The sequence below is a fragment of the Cynoglossus semilaevis genome, chromosome 14 (genome assembly GCF_000523025.1).
Source record: "Cynoglossus semilaevis isolate Cse_v1.0 chromosome 14, Cse_v1.0, whole genome shotgun sequence".
Classification (NCBI taxonomy): Eukaryota; Metazoa; Chordata; class Actinopteri; order Pleuronectiformes; family Cynoglossidae; genus Cynoglossus; species Cynoglossus semilaevis.
In genome coordinates this window covers 438,915-452,708 of record NC_024320.1, presented here as the reverse complement: position 1 = coordinate 452,708, position 13,794 = coordinate 438,915, and the positions used below count along the sequence as shown (strand labels likewise).

At 44.4% G+C, this 13,794-nt stretch overlaps 1 protein-coding gene across 2 annotated transcripts in view; it reads right to left on the bottom strand.

Annotated features, from left to right (window-relative positions):
• Nucleotides 1–13,794, bottom strand: part of npr2 (natriuretic peptide receptor 2) — a 75,407-nt gene that overhangs the window by 17,135 nt on the left and 44,478 nt on the right. For both annotated transcript variants that reach the window (XM_008324303.3, XM_025061982.1), the window contains exons 8-10: nucleotides 9,667–9,787; nucleotides 5,557–5,631; nucleotides 4,404–4,481 (exon numbers count right to left, since the gene is read on the bottom strand). In XM_008324303.3, coding sequence (XP_008322525.1) covers nucleotides 4,404–4,481; nucleotides 5,557–5,631; nucleotides 9,667–9,787 — 274 coding nt within the window. The remainder of the gene's footprint in view (nucleotides 1–4,403; nucleotides 4,482–5,556; nucleotides 5,632–9,666; nucleotides 9,788–13,794) is intronic.

Sequence of the window (13,794 nt, the reverse complement as noted above, 5' to 3'; positions counted from 1 at the left end):
TCTACTGCCGCCTCTGCCTCCCGCGCCTCCCGCCGCTGCCGCGACGGTGTAAAAAATCACTCAGGTGGAAAAACTGCTGTGTGTTGCTAATAATCTACTATTATTACTGTAGATTATATTCCAGAATTTACAGTGTTTTATGAAACCAAAGCCTCAACATGAATGATTTCACACATTAAAGCAGATGTTATGACTCCGTTGAGTATTTTTTCTGAATACGTTTTCTGGCAAATTCCTTCCATGACGGAGCCCCTGCTGAAGGGGGAAAGTTTTTAAAAGGGGAGGAAAGAAGAAAAAAAAGTGCGTGTGTGTGTGTGTGTTAGTACGAGCCAGTATGAAACTTGAACAACAGTGTTCATCGTTTCATCAGTGTACTCTGCTTTCCTTTGAACACTCAGTGAGTGATGAACACACTCTCAGGCCTCAAAGGCAAGGGAGTTGGTTGTTCCTGTTTCACGGCTCCGGAGATGTTAGCCTGCACTTTGGCCCATATAGTTTCTCCTGGTGGTGAGGAGCGAGGGGGACCAAAAGGGGGAGAAAGAAGAGGAGACGGAGGAAGAGGTAGAAGGAGGGAAGAACTGGCAGACAAGTGGTTAACTTTCCACTGGCAGACTGGTCTCTTTCCCATCTGGTTGACGTTTTCACGGGCTGAGGTTTGACAGCTGATCAGGCCCCTGGGGTGTCTGAGGAGCTGCCAGTTCAGAAAGCGTCCCCCTTGCCTCTCCCCCCCTGCTCATCTGTATCTGTATCTGTATCTGTGTGTGCCAGTGGATGGACCCTGATACTTTAGGTGGTACTGTACGTCCAACGTATTTCGCAATGTGCTGAGAAAGACAGACAAGTCAGGGTCTAGGAAAGTCCTGGTGTGAGGACAAAGGGAAGTGAACTCCTTTGTCATTGTGACACAGCACACAACCAAATGTGACCTCTGCTGTTAACCTATCACCAAAGTGAACAGGGGGCAGCTTTAAACGCCCAGGGAGCAGTGTATGTTGGACGGTGCCATGCTCAGAACACCACCTCAGTGGTAACTTGGCAACTGGTGGACTCGAACCTGGAGCCTTCTGGATTCAAGTCTGCTTCCTTAGAACAACTAAGCCACCACTGTGTCAGGACAGTCTTGGTGTCAGGACAAAACCTGGTGTCAGGACAGTCTTGGTGTCGGACAGAACCTGGTGTCAGGACAGTCTTGGTGTCAGGACAGTCTTGGTGTCAGGACGAAGCCTGGTGTCAGGACAGTCCTGGTGTCAGGACGAAATCTGGTGTCAGGACAAAACCTGGTGTCAGGACAGTCTTGGTGTCAGGACAGTCTTGGTGTCAGGACAAAACCTGGTGTCAGGACAGTCTTGGGGTCAGGACAGTCTTGGTGTCGGGACGAAGCCTGGTGTCAGGACAGTCCTGGTGTCAGGAAGAAATCTGGTGTCAGGACAAAACCTGGTGTCAGGACAGTCTTGGTGTCAGGACAAAACCTGGTGTCAGGACAGTCTTGGGGTCAGGACAGTCTTGGTGTCGGGACGAAGCCTGGTGTCAGGACAGTCCTGGTGTCAGGAAGAAATCTGGTGTCAGGACAAAACCTGGTGTCAGGACAGTCTTGGTGTCAGGACAGTCTTGGTGTCAGGACAAAACCTGGTGTCAGGACAGTCTTGGGGTCAGGACAGTCTTGGTGTCGGGACGAAGCCTGGTGTCAGGACAGTCCTGGCGTTTGGACAAAGCTCTGTGTCAAGACAGCTCTGGTATCAGGACGAAGCCTGGTGTCAGGACAGTCCTGGTGTCAGGAAGAAATCTGGTGTCAGGACAAAACCTGGTGTCAGGACAGTCTTGGGGTCAGGACAGTCTTGGTGTCGGGACGAAGCCTGGTGTCAGGACAGTCCTGGTGTCAGGACGAAATCTGGTGTCAGGACAAAACCTGGTGTCAGGACAGTCTTGGGGTCAGGACAGTCTTGGTGTCGGGACGAAGCCTGGTGTCAGGACAGTCCTGGTGTCAGGAAGAAATCTGGTGTCAGGACAAAACCTGGTGTCAGGACAGTCTTGGTGTCAGGACAAAACCTGGTGTCAGGACAGTCTTGGGGTCAGGACAGTCTTGGTGTCGGGACGAAGCCTGGTGTCAGGACAGTCCTGGCATTAGGACAAAGCTCTGTGTCAAGACAGCTCTGGTGTTAGGACGAAGCCTGGTGTCAGGACAGTCCTGGTGTCAGGACGAAATCTGGTGTCAGGACAAAACCTGGTGTCAGGACAGTCTTGGTGTCAGGACAAAACCTGGTGTCAGGACAGTCTTGGGGTCAGGACAGTCTTGGTGTCGGGACGAAGCCTGGTGTCAGGACAGTCCTGGTGTCAGGACGAAATCTGGTGTCAGGACAAAACCTGGTGTCAGGACAGTCTTGGTGTCAGGACAAAACCTGGTGTCAGGACAGTCTTGGTGTCAGGACAAAACCTGGTGTCAGGACAGTCTTGGTGTCAGGACAGTCTTGGTGTCAGGACAAAACCTGGTGTCAGGACAGTCTTGGGGTCAGGACAGTCTTGGTGTCGGGACGAAGCCTGGTGTCAGGACAGTCCTGGTAGCAGGACGAAGCCCTAAATACAAATGTCATTAATGGCGTATTTGCTGGAACAATACTTGGGCCAGATTTATTACAATATTCCTGGTTGTAGTGGTCCACACACCAGTGGTCCGCATAGTATGGACACATTAGTCTGTGGTCCTTTATTGGTGCAAGTAGATGATTTCAATCTGTGTGACCTCCTGACCGTTTTGACACTTTTTAATTCCTTTAATTTGGCCCATTTATTCTGAATCAATTGTGTGGTCGCTCCTATTTGACCAAATCCGGCCTACATGATGTCCACATGTCCACTAAAGGTATTTGTCAATATAGCTGCACAGTACAAGAATTACTTTTGTATTTGCCTGAAGATATTTGGACCACACGTACCATTTTTCATGTTGGCCACTTAGACTAAATGTAATTTGGGCTAAGAGTGCGAATCACTGCCACCAGTGACCCATATCATAACATTACATGGAAATGTCAATTTTTTCTGGGCCGGATGAAAACATGCCTAGTGGCCCATATTTACCTTGTATATGGAAAGATATAAAAACAAATTTTATTGCAAGGTTGACGGTGTCCTTCGGCCAGTTGATTATCGGACCGTCTGTGTCACTTCCTGTCCACATGTTAACCTATTGCTCATAGCCCACCTCAGTGGGGACTATCTCCGGTTCTCTGTGACATCAGTGGGGACTATCTCCGGTTCTCTGTAACATATGTCATATGTCCACACTGAGAACACTGTGTACCACCGAGACGCTGAGAGGTCGTTAGATCGCGGAGGAAGTCTGGACAAATTCAGCCTCAGTATCCACGGCCAAACCACATTAATTGTGCGAAATGTCTTCCTCCACAGTTTCTCGTCGTAAATATTTCCCTCTTCTGCTGCAGCGGCAGCAGCGGCAACAGCAGCAGCAGCTGTCGCTGATGTCAAGGAGACACTTTTAGTAGACAGTTTGATTGAGGAGTGACATCCGGACAATTTTTCTCCAGATAAAAAAAAAAAATAACCAAGAGATTTTCCACTTCTGATTCTTTTTAAAACTAAAGCTTTAACAGTTGAGTTAGTCAGAAAGATACTGTTTTTCTCAAGAAGGTACAGACCTTGTATGAAGGTCTTTGCTCTTAAGTGTTTTTAATAATGCCATATTTCTTTATATTTTCAGCGAGTGGAAAAGAAACTGTTGATAAAAATAACTTGTTAAGGGGTTTTTTTTTTTTTTGTTCAGCCCAAGGTTCCAGTAAATTGATGTTTTTTATCAAACTATTCACATACAGATATGATTGTGATAATATAGAATATATTCCTGTGGTAATCAATCTCTGGTTTAGGCCCCACTGGTGGATCATGAACTTTAATGGTCGGCCAAAAACACTACTTATTATTATTATTATTATTATCCCTGAAATGGGATAATAATAATAATAATAATAATAACAAATGTTATTATCATCATCATCATCATCATCTTCTTCATCATCATCATCATCATCATCATCATTATCATTATTATTATTATTAGATTTTAATCCAGATCATCTTTAGGATTAGATCACAGATAAAATCAGGTGAGAAACACTGACCCCTACCTGCTGATATTGGTCTGTCGGTTAGGTACTTATACATCGAAATATGTTCATGTGATTTATTCTAAACACATCTGTAAATAACCCTTTTCTCTCGTCGTGTTTTTTGGGGCAATTTCCTGTGCTACGGTTACCAAGGCAACAACAGGATGTACTGTAAATAAACTGCACACTTTGTGTCGTCGTCGCAGTCTTGACGGTAAAGAAAAACATTGTCGATGGTCATACTTCGTTTAAAGATTTTTGAAGAACCAGACTTTGACTCACGTGTTTGAGCTCCAGGAGAACTTGTCGGGTCAGTTCTATCCTCTTCTTGTTCACGTGTTTGATGGCCACCAGGTTCCCCTGTGTTCGGGTCATCCAACAGACCAAACGCAGTCATTAGTCATATGGTCCATTTCATTACAGGAAAGTTGTGAAAAATCCAAAAAAAAAAAAAAAAAAAGTTCATTTTAATGATGAAGAGTCAACTGAAAGAATACAGAAAGCATGAATGGGACATAAACGGGAGACGCAAAATCCATCTGCCTGTCTCCTCTGTCTTTAATGTCCTGTAGTTGACGTCACCCTGGATGTCAACTCAGACCTCAGCACTATCCCCTAGTGGCTGGCGCGCTCGTACAACCATACCAAGCACGTGTCAGAATGGGAGGTTTCGATATAGACAAATATTTGGTATTTACATCTTAGATGGAGCATGAACGAGGTCGTCAGTGTGGGTGTGGCTACACAGCCAACCGGGACCCTCACCGTGAAAAACTCTTTGTAGGTTCTGTAACTGTGAAGCCTTGTGTTCGTCAGTGTATCAACGAGCGTCTGTCTGAAGACTTTCCCTCAGAAATACGCTTTTAATTTCAGCGGTATTTTCCTGCTCTCGTGACGGTTCATACATAACAAATACATTTGTCAGGTCGGTGAAATAACCCCAACTCTAGGACTTCACACATCCTGGTGTAACTGTCTGACGTAAATACTAAAGGTGCTGCCAGTGATGTTGCCTTCGAGTTCTGTGGCTCTGTCAATCAGAACCACCTCTGACCGTCTACTCTCCACGATCTGCTGCAGTTGGTTCTCCCTGGTGTCAGGTGTTCTTTCACCTTGGGGCCTTTTTCTGTCTCTGAATTTGAGAAGCTCATCAGTTCTGTGGCTGTGACATCAGCGTTTTCCAGAAAAGCTAACACAACCACCCCACCAACGGGGCCCAAGACAGGGGGGCGGCGGCGGCAGAGGCTGCTGCTGCGTACAAACCGAGAAATATAAGGAGAAAACGTTTCTGCAGCTAATATTCTGAAGCAGCCACCTAAAATCGCCCACACTCTTCTTTCTCTTTCTCTGTGGCTTCTCTCGCAGCCAGTGTGCACAAGTGTGGGTGGAGAGCAGTGCGCAGGAGTTGAAAATGTCAGAACTCGCTGAGCCTTACCTTAAAATAGCCCGTTTTTGCAAATAGCTGATATTTTCCATGGGCAGTTATCAAGGAGCCATAGCTGGAGCCTCTCTGAGAGAAAGAGGAAAAGTTTGGATTAGAGACAGGGCCACAAGTCACCAACAAAAACCCACTCTGAACTACCAGACATGTTTCTCACTGGTGTTGTGTTGTTGTACAGACCGGCGTCTGGATGTGAACGTGTCTCCAACCGGTTGAGTGACCGGTTGTATTATCATATCTGTGTTATCATTTTTTTTAAATTGAATCATACGTCATACGTTGAAAACGAGTCCTTTTCCTGACCTCTTTGTAGCCGGGTTGTTTACCTTCCTCGTGCTACGTCGCGTTGGATAAAAAAATGGCAGCTAAATGTCCATCCATCCATCCATCCATTTTCATCCGCTTATCCGTTACCGGGTCGCGGGGGCAGCAGTCGCCACCCAAATCACATTGTACCAAACCTTCCTGCAGGTGGTGAGTCCACTGGAAGGTACCAACCGCCCTAACCGGGATTCGAACTTGACCAGGAGGTGAACCCTGGGGTTCCACACCAATGACAGAGACATTGCCTCTGGGCCAAAGCGCCACGCAGCTAAATGTATATATGTAAATCATAAATCATAATTTTTTATTACATTGAGTATTGATTCTTTGTTGAGTGTCGAGTTGTTCTTTCGTTGCCCCACTATCTATTCCAGCCCTTGGGGACAAAGTGTCAACAACAGTATAGTCCAGGCTTGGGGCAAACCTTTTGACTCGCGGGCCACAATTGTCCTTAAAATTGAACAGGGAGGCACGGGTCAGGTGTCCTAAAATTGAACAGGGAGGCCGGGGTCAAAAGCAGATGGAGATGGAGAGTTCACGTGAACTAAGATAAAAGTCATGCATAAAGGCTAAAATGCTAAAACGCTTTTTATCATTTTCTACCTCATTTGGGGAACTGTGGGTATTGCAGGGAAAAGGCAGAGGTATGATGGTAATATAAATTAATTGTACAATTTGGACCAGTCTGGTGGGCCGGGATACAAAGCTGAACGGGACACATCTGGACCCTGGGCCTTAGTTTGCCCGTGCCTGTTAAGGTCCCCAAAAAATGTCCCCATATGTATAGCTTTAAAAAGGAACAGCAGCGTAGAAATACATACACGTTGGCATGGAACATACTGTAAATGTTGTTAACATATGGTACAGTGGAAAATACATTTACGGCATGGAAAAAAAAGACACCAGTGATGAAAAAGCCTCAGCACAGACATTTCCACAGACCGGGTCTGGACCCACACACAGAGATCGTGATGGAGTCTGATCAAAGAACATTTTGGTTCTCTTCCAGCCTCTCACTTAAAGGAGAATTTCTCTGAGATTGAACCTGTGTGTGTGTGTGTTCCGTAAGTTGACAGAAACACCTCTGGAAACAGCGTCTGCATCAAAACAGTCTTTCTTCACAATTCTGTCCCTCCATCTTCACAGTTCTGGTTGCGATACCACTGCTGAGCGGCAGATGTTGCCTTTAGAAACACCGAATTTGAAAACAAATTTGAAAACGTATCTCGCTAAATCCGGTCCGTCTGTTAAGACTGAAAGACACAGGTGTATATGCTGAAGCCTGGGGGACATTTGTCCAGTTTCTCCAGGTCTGTGACTCTTGGTTTTTCACATGTGATTTTAGGGTAAAGTCAAAAAAAAAAAAAGGTTCGCGAGAAAGTGACAGTGATTTAATCACATTCTCATTTTCTTGGCAAAATGTGAAAACCAGGGTCAGCCCAAGGGGGACACTGTCCCAAACCAAACATTAAAAAACAGATAAATAATAGTGTTTCTGACATCGTGATTAGCAGCAGTGATATCACTATTAGCCGTCCGACTGTCGTGCCGTGGGCTCGGTCTCGTGCGTAATTAACACATCGTCGGTTTTCCGGCCGATTCCAGCCTAACGACGCTTCCTTGTCAGAAGTAAACCGCATCTCACTGTGGGGGAGCAGTTTTTACTCCACACGGAGCTGACGGGCGTCAGCCTGTGAATGCTGCTGCAGTTAAATTAGACCTAACAGGAACGGAGGAAAAAAAAGGGTGGATGGGTAATTGGCCACGCTTGAAGTTTCACCCTGTTACACACTCGGCTGCTGCATATTAAAAAAAAAAAAAAAAAATACCACTTGTGGTTTTGTCCTCAAGACAAGCAGAGTTTTCGGCTCCAAATCCATTTTTGTTTTGTTCTCACATTCCCCAGAGTTTTCCTTGCTGTTTTCCACATGTTAACGGATGGAGGTTACTTCCAAACTGTATGTACGAAGGCCCGACTTCCTGTTTTTATGTAGTGCTAACACGAGGGATCCACAAAGTATTCCGGATTCTGTGAATTCCGAATCACTTCAATGACTTGTTTCACCCTACAAAACATCCATCCATCCATCGTCGTCTGTTTATCCATTACCAGGTCGCGCGAGCGGGCAGCCTTCACGACCGCCACCCAAATCACACTGCACTGCACTAGCCCCTTGTGAACCTTCCCGTGGGTGGTGAGTCCACCGGAAGGCGCCAACCGCCCCTAACCGGGATTTGATCTTGTCCAGTGACGGACATTGCCTCTGGGCCAAAAGACATTTTTAGGACTAAAAAACACAACAGTGACCAAGTACCGTAAAAAAGAATCTGGGATTCTTGTTGATTCTTGTTGATTCTTGGAGTCAGGACCTGCAGCGGTTTGCAGCTGAGTGTGACGCCACCGGGCATGAGAATCAGCACCTCTAAATCTGAGGCCATGGTTCTCGACCGGAAAAAGACGGCTTGTACCCGTCAGGTCGGGGGAGAGATCCTACCTGAGGTGGAGGAGTTTAAGTAACTTGGGGTCATGTTCACGAGCGAGGGAAAGTGGACTCACCACCCCTTCCCGTGGGTGGTGAGTCCACTGGAAGGAAGCCAACCGCCCTGACCGGGATTTGATCTTGTTCCAGGAGGTGACACACCAATGACGGACATTGCCTCTGGGCCAAAAAAACATTTTTAGGACTAAAAACACAACAGTGACCAAGTACCGTAAAAAAGAATCTGGGATTCTTGTTGATTCTTGTTGATTCTTGTTGATTCTTGTTATTCTTGTTTTGTTGATTCTTGTTGATTCTTGTTGATTCTTGTTGATTCTTGTTGATTCTTGTTGATTCTTGTTGATTCTTGGAGTCAGGACCTGCAGCGGTTTGCAGCTGAGTGTGACGCCACCGGGCATGAGAATCAGCACCTCTAAGTCCGAGGCCACGGTTCTCGACCGGGAAAAAGACGGCTTGTACCCGTCAGGTCGGGGGAGAGATCCTACCCGAGGTGGAGGAGTTTAAGTAACTTGGGCTCATGTTCACGAGCGACGGAAAGATGGAACGCGAAATTGACAGCGGTCACTGCTCAAGTCGTGTCCCGCTGGGAGGAGACCAGAGGACACGCTGGAGCCGCTGTGTCGCTCAGCTGGCCGTGGGAATGTCTCGGGATCCTCCCAGAAGAGCTGGAGGAAGTGTCTGTGGAGAGGGAAGTCTTGGTGTCTCTGCTCAGACTTGCTGTCCCCAGGAACCTGGCCTGGGATAAGCGGACGATGACGCGTGGATGGATGGATGGATGGATGGATGGCTGGATAGTGAGTCGAGGATTTTTTGCTAATATGGACGCGGGACCTGCCGCTTTACCACCGCCTGTGGCCAGTTTGTGTCATGACATCCAAGTAAATAAAGATTTCCTAGCTGGTATTTTTGATGAATTCGGGAGGTATTGATTTATTCGTAGGAATTGAAGCAGAGTTGAGCGTCCCGACATAAACAAATTCGGGAGGTATTGATTTATTCGTAGAAATTGAAGCGTCCCGACATAAACGTGTCTGCCCTGATGTCAAATCATCCATTGTCTCTGTGGGTTTTACTGCAGGAGAGGAGGTTCAAGTTTGAACTGGTTCTGCTTTTAAAATGGGCACTTTATAAATATGAATTAGAAATGTGAAATGTTTCTGATAAAATTAGCATTTATACCTGATTTAATATTCAGTTGAGGACATTTTTGGACTAACAGAAACCATGAAATTGGGATTATTTGACTCCTGTTTAGTGAAGGGACACTTAAAAATCTCACCTGAGACAGCGTCAGTCGACTTCCGGCTCTTTTATGATACTTGTTGGGACTCTCAAACTGAAGATCCTCCCACCTGATCCGCCACAACATTCCGGCCAGTTCCTTCTCCAGCTTCAGTTTCCTGCAAAAACAAAAAAAAAAAAACAGAACAGAGTTGTAGGACCATCTCTGATATGGAGCTCTTCTGAGAGGAGCCTATGGGATGGCAAACAGAGATGTCATTTCTCAAGGTCAGTTGGTGACTGTTGATAGTCCACAAAGTGGGCCACATTCTTGTCTTCAGAATCACCGTTAGACAGGATAAGTGGGTGGTCTTCTCAACAGAGAATGAGTTCCCTAAATATTTGGGGCATGTCGTCCTAAAAATGGGCTGCATTGCTCTGACCTGATGTGGACTGGACTCTTGTCTTGTGTGTGTGGTCATCATCTGTGTATAGTCCATATTCAACATGTTTGGGCCACAACTGAAAGCGGGCCACATTCTACCTACCTGACTGATCTGGGCTATTTTTTCATAAACTACCAAACTAATCTCTACCTGACTGATCTGGGCTATTTTTTCCATAATATAAACTACCAAACTAATCAGGTCCACAGAGAATAGAAATCAGAGAAATACGTTTGAACACATTGGACTGAATGTCTATGAGACCAGGATCTGACTTCCACCTTTCGACCTACTTTTTTTTTTTTTATCTCGATTTTTTTTTTCTTGGAGGTATTTCCTGAGATACTGCTCCGTCTGGACTCCTGAGTCGGCTACAGAATTCTATGCGCTGCTCCTACAAATGTGCACTCGTTTTGCCTTTTTTTTTTTTTTTATTAGACTCTAACTGCACTGCTGCGTAATTACGCCCTGATTATTAAGGTCTGGCGTCGTCTGAAACCAACTGTTGTTTGTTCAGGTGAATGTGTTTTGTAGTTCTGGACAAAACAGCTCTTTCTTTGAAACGCCAACCCAAAAAAAAAAAAAAAAAAAAAAAACACACACAACGTTTGTACAGTGAAAACCCTGATCTTTGAGATCGCAGGGCTTAATCAGTCACTTAGTGCAAATGCGGTAGAAATGTTGCAAGTGGACCTGAAAACGACCGCTCACCTCGTCTGACCTTTTTTTTAAAAAAAAAATCAAAAGTTGTTCGATTTAATGTGAGGCTTTAAATGCAGCGATGTGGAGACTATAAGAAAACAACAGAGAAAGATTGAAGGAAACTGTAATGCTAACAAGCCTCCAGTCACTAGGTGGCAGCAACTCATACGGTGGTTTGTACAGATAAAAAAATATGCATGTTCTCAGGTTCTCAATAGTTCTTAGAGAAAGTCAACGATTTTTTGCCTCGATCACTGTGTTCAAAGTGACATGTCAGGAATTACGGGTTTCAAACCCGGCTCTTGTTTCCTTCGGATTTAAAAAAAAAAAAATTGAATTTCTCTCATTGACTTCGATGAAGAACAGCTAGAAGTGAACAAACGCTGTGAAACACAGTGAGCTAGAATTCACAATTTAAAAGTGCGACAAAAAACAGAGTTGATCATAGTTAGTTGCTGTCCACTAAAAGGGACAAATGCTAAAACGGACATCGGCAACATTTCTACCTTCGCTTTATATATATATATTTCTTTTTCTCCATTTTGACCATCCTTGAGCTGAAAATAGTCACCAGGTGTATTTTTGTATGGAAATGTGGTTAAATTCAGCTTAAAATAACATGTTATCCTTCCCCATAATATGCTAATAGTGGGGCTGGAAAACCTGTTAGCTAAAAATGCTAGCCACCCAAAAGCTAAACAGTGCCTAAAACTATAGAAAATGTTGCTAAAAGAGGGGAAGAGATAATTGTATGACCAGATAAAAAAACAACAAATATCCAACAGTAGAAGAAGAAAAAGAAAAAGAAAACGAAAAGCGTGAAGCTTTGTGAAAAGGGGAGCAGAGCCCACACATTCCTGTCCAATCCGAAAGGTGTAAAACACTTCCAGATGCGGCAGGAAATTATTGCAGCGTATGCACATCGTTGACTTTTAGCTTGCTACCCCAAAAAAAAAATAGCAAAGTTGGCCTCAGACCTCACCTGCTTTTTTTTTTTTTCCCTCCCCCCTTTAACTTTTCTTTCCTCGTTTCGTGTTAGCTTAACCTGATTTCAGACTCCAAAAAAACAGGGAATTCTCTCTCTCTTTCTTTCTCTCTTGTTTGTATCTCCAAACACTCGTGTCCAAACTGCCAGTGAAACAGAGTAAAAAAAACTCCGAGAAGGAGGAGGAAAAAGAAGTGATTTTTCTATTTGGAGAGGCTGGCTCTGAGGCCACAGGGCCAAAGTGTCGGGGCCTCACACTGGCTCTATTGTTTCATCAGTCCCACATGTGAATCCCACGGCTGGAGCAGCCAGTCTATTAAAACAACAGAGCCGCTCTGCTCAGCGTCCGCTTGCAGCAACAGCACCAGCAGCTGCTGACCAGACGTCGTCCACGCGCTCACACACAGTCAGACACACACACACACACACACGTACGCAAACTAAAATATTTACGTTTGAAATGTCAGTTTCCCGTTAGTGCAGTGTGTGTGTGTTTTTCGCAATCGCTACGTTTTGTGTACATTCAGCGGCCATCTTGACTGCTACGGAACTTTACGCCGTACTGACTTTTGACCGTTTACAAGAACCGCCGGATTCGAACCGGTGACGTTAGTGTTGTGAGTCTACCGCAAACGAACTGTACCTTTTTTTTTTTTTTTTTTTTTTTTCTTCTTGAGTTTTTTTTTTTTGTGAACACAAATTTACGTTTGAAATGTCAGTTTCCCGTGTGTGTTTTTTTTCGCAATCGCTACGTTTGTGTACATTCAGCGGCCATCTTGGCTGCTACGTTGGCTGCTACGGAACTTTTCGCCGGACTGACTTTTTCCCGTTTACAAGAACCGCCGGATTCGAACCAGTGACGTTAGAGTTGTGAGTCCCCCCGCAAGCTAACTGTCCCTTTTTTTTTTTTTTTTCTTCTTTAGTTTTTTTTTTTTTTTTTTTGGGTTTTTTTTTTTTTTGAAAAAAATTTTTTTTTTTCGCTAAATTGTACAGAATGGAGTCAAACACACACACACACTCACAGACAGACACTGACAGCTTCACTTTTATTCAGTCTCACGTTTGGGGCGAACAGAGAAACAGCTGCAAAAACAAACGTCTTACAATGATAATAGAAGATTTTCACCACCACCACCACCACCTGTTTGTGATACAAAAATACATCAATTATTTCACAGTATATAGGATTTGAATCCCTTCACCGATCACCACACATGGATCACCTAGAATGTTTAAAATATATATGTACATATATATATATATATAATTATTTTGCTTTGAATTAGGAACAAATACAAACGCAGCAGCAAATATATATATATATATATTCCAAATATAATTGTATCTATTGACGGCTGCTTAACGTACACCGTGAGTACACGGCTAATTCATCTTAAACTTAATTCTTAATCATTTTTATTGTGCTATAGTATTTTAATTTTTTTTTTTCTCCCCTGTTCATTTTTTACTTGATAAAAAAAAAAAATATATCCACGTTTTATTACCCTGCAGTATTAAAAATAAATATATTCTGTTTGATGATTGCATGGTATGAGCATCAGAAGACTTTTCGTGTTGGAAAATGCGATTAAATGGCAGCTTTGTCTGGTCAGTGGTGTCTGTTCCTGTCGGGTCCTTCAGCGGCTGGACACCAGTTCAGGAGGTGTGTCCGTTCACCGGTGTCTTTCTGTGGAAACAGGAAGTGAGAAACTGTTATTCTTTACCATCACGCACAGCAGTGACAGGAGCAGAACAGTTTTTAAATTGTTTTTTTGTTTTTTTTTTCGTTTTTTAACAAAAGCAGTTTCACAAGGCTGAAGAGACGGAAAGAGAAAGACGTGGGGGACAATGTCCCCGGAAATAATGTCGCTGTGACGGCATTTGCTTAGCGAGGACGTTTTGTCTTTTAGAGACACTTGCCTTTGTGGGGACACTTTGTCTTTGCGGGGACATTTGTCTTTGTGGGGACATTTTGTCTTTTAGAGACACTTGCCTTTGTGGGGACACTTTGTCTTTGCGGGGACATTTGTCTTTGTTTGTCTTTTAGAGACAC